This window comes from Triticum urartu, chromosome 6 (assembly GCF_003073215.2).
Source record: "Triticum urartu cultivar G1812 chromosome 6, Tu2.1, whole genome shotgun sequence".
NCBI lineage: Eukaryota > Viridiplantae > Streptophyta > Magnoliopsida > Poales > Poaceae > Triticum > Triticum urartu.
In genome coordinates, this window is record NC_053027.1 from 566,990,139 (window position 1) to 566,998,476 (window position 8,338).

At 47.2% G+C, this 8,338-nt stretch overlaps 2 protein-coding genes across 3 annotated transcripts; both read right to left on the reverse strand.

Annotated features, from left to right (window-relative positions):
- Positions 1–1,208: 1,208 nt before the first annotated feature.
- Positions 1,209–2,479, reverse strand: LOC125515531. Of its 2 annotated transcripts, none has more exons than XM_048681029.1 (3): positions 2,267–2,479; positions 1,843–2,172; positions 1,209–1,742 (listed from the first exon to the last, which is right to left on the reverse strand). In XM_048681029.1, the coding sequence occupies exons 1-3, from the start codon at positions 2,408–2,410 to the stop codon at positions 1,437–1,439; spliced, it is 780 nt and encodes a 259-aa protein (XP_048536986.1). In that variant the 5' UTR covers positions 2,411–2,479; the 3' UTR covers positions 1,209–1,436. The 2 variants fall into 2 exon arrangements, with proteins under 2 accessions (XP_048536986.1, XP_048536987.1); XM_048681030.1 differs by having other exon boundaries at positions 1,960–2,172; positions 2,267–2,478.
- A 766-nt stretch (positions 2,480–3,245) lies between these two features.
- Positions 3,246–7,875, reverse strand: LOC125515530 (protein BTR1). The gene is made up of 8 exons (XM_048681028.1): positions 7,718–7,875; positions 6,100–6,338; positions 5,913–6,013; positions 5,424–5,617; positions 4,966–5,117; positions 4,106–4,231; positions 3,683–3,744; positions 3,246–3,604 (listed from the first exon to the last, which is right to left on the reverse strand). The coding sequence occupies exons 1-8, from the start codon at positions 7,845–7,847 to the stop codon at positions 3,517–3,519; spliced, it is 1,092 nt and encodes a 363-aa protein (XP_048536985.1). The 5' UTR covers positions 7,848–7,875; the 3' UTR covers positions 3,246–3,516.
- Between the last annotated feature and the right edge of the window lie 463 nt (positions 7,876–8,338).

Consider the following 8,338-nt stretch of genomic DNA (forward strand, 5'->3'; position numbering starts at 1 on the left):
AGGTCTCACTTTCCAACTGTTGACATGTTGAAACTCAGTGGCTCCAGCGTTGGTAGAAAACTGAAACTTTCTACTAGGCATTCCAAAAAGAACCAGCCCTAGTATCTTTTCCCACATTTCTCATCTTCTTGCAAGATGCGGCACTATCTGCTGCAAGCTTGCATATTTGATTGTTTTTGCAGAGGATTGTGGAAAGTGCATTACACACGTGTAAACTTGCAGTACACAATAGTCCATAATGTACATTACACATAGGCGTAAATTACTTTGGACAATAGTACAAAATGAAATAAACATAAGTGTAAAATGCAATGGAGAATATTCATAGAGATATATCCAACAGAGTTCTAGTTTTGAAGATTAATTTGGACCCTTTATCTGAGAGTTGGTGCTTTTAAAATATTCAAAACAGGGTATGATAAGGCTGCAAGATATCTGTGGCACTCAAAAACTTGGGGGAAAAAAGATTGCAAGAGAGTCTGCAAGAGAGATTGCAAGAGTTTGAATGGATGAATAAAAAAAAGGACAGCTATCCTAGCATAGCATCTGGGTGGATGGCCAGAGAGAAGCGTGTGAACCATAGAAAATGTTCTACCTCAAGCACTGAATGGGGTTGGAAGCCGCCCTATTGCAACGCCATTGTTGCTCCTCTCACGGCACATTGCATGTGGCGTAGAGGGGGATCGAGATACGGCGGCCTTCAGCGCCACCACCGTTGGTGTATGAAGGGTGTCAGTGGCTGCCGCTGCTATTCAAGCGACGCTGCCGCTGTTGGTCCCATCCCGAGTTATGAAGTTGACAGGGAGGGGGGATGGGGGCCTCGATCGCTATCAACAGTACAGAATGGGCGCTATGGAGAAGATGTGGTGGGCGGATCGGTAGAGAAGATAGGGTGGGCGGATTTGGTGGTGCCCATTATGGGTTTGTATCCGAATTTAGACAGGTGTATGATACACAGAGCCAAACCCGACACAGATCCGATAAGTCCAACACCGCACTCTAGTGTTGTAGCACGACAGCATTTCGCTGATTTCGACGGTCATCGCTATTTGCCATAGCCCGCTATTTCAATTACTGGTATTTCCGTAAGATCGCCGCATCCTTGGCCGCTTTTTACCACCTCCTTCACCCAATCACCTCCTTTGGTGGGAATAGTGGAGTTCTTCCGGGATGTTACACTCGTAAAATGATCGTCGAAACAATACCAGTGAAGCTAATTAACTGAACTGAAATGGTGAAATGTACCGACCACATGATGGAGGAACAACGAAATTACCACATCTTTCTCATCTGATCTACTCCTATTAAGTGCAGTAATTATTTTATCATCACGACGTAACTGCTATACTAGTGCAACAAGGCTAATTAACAAGCTACTGGTCGATGAACGAGGATAAAAACAGGGGGCGGCCGGCGGCACCGGCGAAGCAAAGCGATCAGGTGGGGGGCAGCGCGTGGCTGCCGCTGCCGCGGGGGCCGCCCAGGAGCGCGGCGAGGAGGACGGCGTCCATGGCGGCCACGGAGAAGACCGTCGCGGCGAGGACCCCGACGCGCAGCTTCCTCCAGAAGGCCGCGTGGCGCGTGCGGAGGGGGTCGAGCTCGTCGGCGGCGGCCTCGGCGAGCGCGGTCAGGAGGCATCTCGAGCGCGCGCTCAGGCCCCGGGCACCCCGCAGCTCCGCCAGGACCAGCCCCATCTCCGTGAGGACGGTGGCGGTGGCGTCGGGGTCGGCGGGACGTGCGACCTGCAAGACGACGATGAGGAATTCGAATCTCAGGAAACAAGTTGCACAAACGAGTCCAACTCAAATTCAGATTAATTAGACTTGAGGACCGACGACGAACCCCAGGAGCCCGAGAGCGCTCGAGATCAGACGAATCGGAGCCCAAAATCGCGGCGCGGACTGAATTTTCAACCGACGGCGAAGCGGAATCGGCCGGGAAGCGGGCAAGCGCACGCACCTGGGCGAGGGCGGAGCGGTCGGGGGCGGGGATCGCGTCGTGGGGAGGGACGGAGACGACGGTGGAGGAGGAGGCGTCGTCGTCGGGGTCGGGGAGGTCGAGCGGCGGCGCGAGGTCGGCGACGGCGAGGCCCTCGGGCAGCGCGGGGTCCGGCTGCTGCTGCGCGGCGGAGGCGGCGTCGTCGTCGTCGTAGGTGAGGAGCTTGCCGGCCTCCTGGAGAGCAGCGGGAAGAGCCTCAAGGAGGTCATCGATCAGGCGCGCGGCGCGGGTAATTGAGGGGAGGCGGTGGTGCAGGAGGTTAGGTTACCTTGGCGAGGTCGCGGGCGGGGGGCGCGGACGAGGAGGAGCCCACGGAGCTGCGGTTGGCGGGGGTGGTGGCGGTGACGGCCTTGGCGCCGGAGGAGGAGCGGGGGCGCGGGGTGTGGACGGCGCCGCCGTGAGGCTTGGCCATGGTGATGGTTGTCTCGGAATGGAGCGGTGGGTATTAGAACCTGGGCTCGTCTCTCTCAACTGGACTGTTGGGTTCGACCCGGGTCGGGTGCGGGTATTTATCGGCCCCACGTGTCAGTCACACTTGCTTGCTTTGGCATTGGCAAGGAAATACATGGCCTCTTTGATTCGTATGATTGAATCATGTAGGATTTTTTTTCCTGTATAAGATTCATTGCGGTACACTCCCTCCATTCCAAATTACTTGTCACAGGTATGGATGTATTTTAATTCTAGATACATTCATTTCTCCGACGAGTAATTTGGAACGGAGGGAGTAGTTCTTACTCAAATTCGAATAAAATTCAGCTACATTTCATCAAAAAATATCACCAAAATTTAAGTTACAAAAGAAGCTCTCATTAGCATAAATTTCAAGTTACATGACTTACATGTCTGCCATATGGACGATTATGTCATTAAATTTGTATACAAAATACTTTTTCAATAGTATAAACTTGGAAGTTACGCGACTTACATAATACCAAGAATTAAGCTTTGAAATTGTGCTGTTAACCAACAAAATACTATGTATTGTGTATGATTTAAGTTATACCTTTAACTCAAATACTATTTGTCTAGCTAATGATTGAAGCTAAATCCCAAATTTTGTACACATCTTGTTCACTGGAATTGCCACAAAGGGGCACGGACACGAGAAGCAACAATAGTAGTAAAAAAATTCCCACCATTTTGCAGATACTAGCACTAAAGCTAGGTTGAACAAGATAAAACGAGCCTTCCAATTTACCAAAACAAGCAGAGCAGATGAGATCATCCTAGCAACAACCTCTGCGTCCCCAAAACAGGTAGCGTTTGTTTTTGTGTTATGGAGACTGTCAAATCTGTTGACATAAAGTATATGATGATTCTATTGCGGGCTGGCGGGAAAAAACACGGCTAATTTCGACTAGTTACTAGCACAACCGGACAGGACGGAATAAATAACAGCAATCATCTTCAAATTTTTCTCAAGCTCACTAAAGCTAGGGAGACAAAACAAATTCTCTCATTCCACCTAACACTCGCAAGGGCGCCTTCCATCTTTCCAGGAGATTGGATTCATCATCACCTCTCCTGACTGGCTGTCACCCTCTGCATGATCATCGCCTCGGCCGCCTGGATGGCCTCTGATGTTCCGGTTATCGTCACTTTCCTGCACCAGTGAGTGGAAATTATAAGCTTCGGTGGCCAAGAGGTGATCACAGAGCGAAGCATGGCGGTGTAATGTTACCTGTCAGATGTGCCAGCTATGAAATCGCCCCTATCTGATATCTTAATCCTGGCACCACTAGCCTGCAGCCGCACAGAATTACATGAGTTTGGTTTCCATGAAATATGGTGCACTCACACCATACAAGGCAGCAGCAGGTTTATGCAGATTTGCCATATAAATCACAAGTATGAAAGAGTAGTATGTTTTCTGAACCCAAATGAGGGCAGACAACATGCTCCAATGTTCCTAACTATTTATCTGCTGCAGGGAAACTACATGACAAGATTGCTGCAGGAAAAAATCAATATGCATTACATTATAGAACGGAGGAAGTACTATGATGCAGAAGCCTCTGCTATCTATACAATGAGCATACATGTTTGACCATGTGCAGTAAAACAACACTAATGAGGTTCAGAATCACACGGTGTAAGAAGATACCTGAATGATCTCTGTTATGTTCCTTCCTGCACGCCCTACAACTGCACCGATGTGTTCGTCAGCAACACCTATGGTGTGTGATTCTTGGGCATCATTATTAGCAGGTGATCTAACAGGTGTACCAGGCTGAAAAGTTTCAACAGAAAACCATGGTTAGAACAATTTGAAAACATATATGAGGTTAACACTACCACCCAAAAAACAAAGCAAAAAAGAAGTTGCTGCCTCAGCATACAGTTTTAGAAAATAATAAAATATATGCATAGAGAATATAGCCTGAAAGCATTAGAAGGCAAGAAAACTGGGCACATTAAATCTAACATCAAGGAGTTAGCGCACACAACATCAATCAGAAGTTCCAGCATACACATCTCTCTTTCTCCAAAAACAAATGCTTAGTATAATACACATTTATGCATATCTCTTTCTCCAAAACAAATGCTAGTGTAATACACATTTTATTTCCAGTGCGCTGACTAAGAAAAATAGCGTTCACAAAAAAACTGTCAGGTATCTGGAAGTGTGATATGCCGTTTTATTTTTTATGGACTGCCTAATATTAGTAGCGCCAACAAAAGTTATCAGGACATAGCCATAATAAATTCATGAGATCAAATTTTGCCTTCTTGCAGTTCAAAGACTTGGATAGGATAAATGTTCTATGCACTTCCTAATGTATTACATGACTATGCAAAACAGAAAACATTTCTATTAGAAAGCATCTCATACATATCACCTGACTCCCAACATCTCTCCTCAGGTGCACAACGAAAAGAGAACACATGGTAGATCATTATCAACACAGATGGACTAGGTGTTTACAAAAAAGGTGTACACCATGCAGGACAGCAAACACGAACCTTGTTGTTTTGGTACCTTCCACCACCACCACCACCACCACCACCACCACCAGCATACCCATTAGGTCCATAGTTCACAGCATTATTATATGGCACCTGTGGAATCATATAGCCAACAGGAACAGCGGCAGGGTAACTAGGGAAACCAAGGCCTGGATATTTTGAAGTGAAGGAAATGAGTAAGAGAGAATGGTTAAGCCGTATCTGAAAAGTGAATCCATCTATAAATATCATGAATGCAAAGAGAATGTCTAGCTGCACATGCAAATATATCCCAGCATTCTCAGTTGTGACTTTTTTTAATGGTGTTATGACTTCTTTTTAGAGAAGCATGATAATAAATGCAGAACATGTATTCTTCAAGCAAGAAAGGTATTATGAGAAGGCACCCATTCAAGCAAGCATGAAGCAGAGTGGTAACATTAGAACTAGAAAGTGGTGAAAATTCTAGGATTTACCTGCATATGGAAATGGGGAACTCAAATTGGGTGGGTAGTGAACATCCTCAGACAACTTGCTTAATATCAAATGTATGGCTCGCATCTGACTGTTTAAGGGTCCTGTGATAGTAACAAGCCTATCATGCAAACCAACAAAGTTGTTGTCCTGCGGTGAAATTTTGATTCCAGCATGTGAATCTTCAATGAATGACCTGAAGAGAGAGGGAACACCAACTCTCAATATTCCAGGCAACAGAAACTAAAATAAAATAAATACAAGAACAACTATGAAGCATGTCATAGAAGTCCAATCAGACCAGGCACATGAGTATTAACAAGAGAAGGACCATACAGTTCCTATTACCGTGCATCGGTTCACATATACTTCATCAGTTTTCTTAATAACAATAACATTACACCAACATTGAAAATTAAGAAAGTATCATAGTGGGGGTGAAACTTAATGACAGTATCAGAGATTAGAACAGGTTTATTGATTAGGCATACTTGATTGTTGCTCCTCCTTTACCAATAATTCCACCACATGAGCTGTTAGGAACTACAAGTCTAAATTTAGGCCTGGCTTCAGCTTCATTAGATTCTTCCCCCTGGAAAATAACAGGAGAATATCAGTTATCAAGCAATGGCAGCATGGTCTTACAGACATGACCGTTTGCAAAATAAATTGATTTACCTCAGATAAGAGTTTCTCAAGAACCAACTCCATGGCCTTAACTACTTCGTCAAACAGTCCAGAGACCATGATGATTCTGTCATTTGTACCAGGGAAAAACTCATGGCTGCGCGATAATTGAATACGAGCCCCAGACTGAGATTGGAAGTCATTAATAGTTGAACCACCCTTGCCAATAATACATCCTGCTGCTGTATTAGACACCAGAAACCTCAAATGCGTTGGCTTCTCCTTGTCATCTGAGGAGAAAAAACAACTGCAGATTCAGAATTATATGGAAGAAAGGTGAATGGCAATAGCTATAACCATGCTATTATGAGTTCAATCATATATTTACCAAGGCCAAGGAACAGAAACAACCCATGATGCACAACAAATAACATAGCAATTTTATAGGTTAAAAATGTGATTGCACCTAACGTCCAAAGAACCCGCATTTAATGTATAGGATTTCCATCACAAAAGGATATTTTCCATAACTTTACTGAAGTCCAGAAACAGAAGCAACCGATGATGCACAACAAATAACATAGCAATTGTATAGGTTAGTGATGTGGTTGCACCTAGAGCCCAAAGAACCCGCATGTGAGTTAGAGGGCTTTATGAACAGAAGACATTTTCCATGTTGTAGGTCACCTAAAACAGTTCAGTAGTTCAAAATGCCAAGGACTGGAACAAATTCACTATGAAACGGAAAGACCAACTCCAGCCACACACCTACTTTGCGTTCTGATACAGCTGACCATTAAATCAAGAATTGTCACACTAGAAAGGTGAATGGCAGTAAGCATCCCACTACGAGTTCCAAGTCGAGAAGTACGTTAATAGTCGTCTACTCATAAATGCTTTGAAGTCAAGCAGAAAGAGCAACTAACGATGCATTGTAATACACATAGCATTTTTTTAGGCAATGTAGTAAATAAACATAGCAATACCACCATGGTGAGGCCCAGCATAATTTAGTAGGTTTTGATTACTACGCGTGTTTTCCTGCGTGCACTTCCTAAAACACTAACACTTTCACCGTGCCAACAGCTGGAACAAACTGAACTAGGAAGTGGCGAGCAAAATCATCCGCCCGCGAATGTCATGTTTAGAAATAAACCATAATCGCGCATCTGAAACAAACTAAATAAGTGTAGCTGTGCACAATCAGGCGCGCTGTAGTAGTGTGTAGTCATGCCGAAGTGTACTAAACTCTACTTGAGCGCAGGCAATACCACCGAATCAGCCAACGAACGAACCAGAGCACATTAGCCAAACCGCCCACTGAATTACTAAACCATCCCCCCTTGCAGTGCAGTGCAGCGCGGTGAACCAACCGGGCGCAGCAGCGCGTGAGGTGCAAAACAAAGGGGCTAAGCATGAATGATCCTTGGCCAGCCGTGAGCGCCTCTCGTTCCCACAACGACCGGACTGACATGGAACCGGCCGCCACCAGAGCGGCCGCCCGCGCGCGCGCAGATCTCGGGCCCGCGGCGGGGCGCCAGGGCCCGGATCTCGCGGATCCGTCAGGCCACGGCGCCCGCGCTCGCACGCGGCGGAGCACAGCGCTCAGCTCGCATGGGGGAGAAGAGTTCGTGGGGAGGCGGGCGGCGTTTGCCAGCCGGTCAGTTACCTTCGGGGTCGGCGGCGTCGTGGTCGGCGTCGTGGTGGTCCTGCGGGGGAGGGGGCGGCGGGGAGGAGCGGGGCGCGCGCTTGGGCGCGGACTCGGGCGAGGAGGCGTAGGGGGAGCCCGGGGCCTCCATCTTCTGCCGGCGGCGGGGGCGGGGGCGGAGGTGGGGGTGGGGAGCAGGGGTGGGGGGGAGACGGGGTGGAGCGATGGTAGATCGCTGTGGGCCTACGCCATCAAGGGAGGGACTGAGACGAGGGTTTGGCTGCGCCGCGCCTTGGGCCTTTTATCCATCCATCCATCCAATCCAATCCAACAGAGGATCGAACGCTTTCTATTTCTTGTGGGCCGTCGTTTTCGTGCCGTGCTGCCGGATGCTACCACACAGACGGCAACTGATGAAGGATTTTGTTTTGTCTTGGTCCACGACAGAAGCACCAACCGATCGTGCAGGGGAAATACACTTTCCCCGGGTACAAAATGGCAAAAAACGGCGAGGCCAAAAGTGTATTTACTACTGTATCTTCCTTTTTCTTCGAGGAGGAAAAAGCGTATTTATCAGGTGTCGACAACTTTTACTAGAGTATGGAGTAGTACATTGTAATCATGCTTCACGGCGCAAAGGGA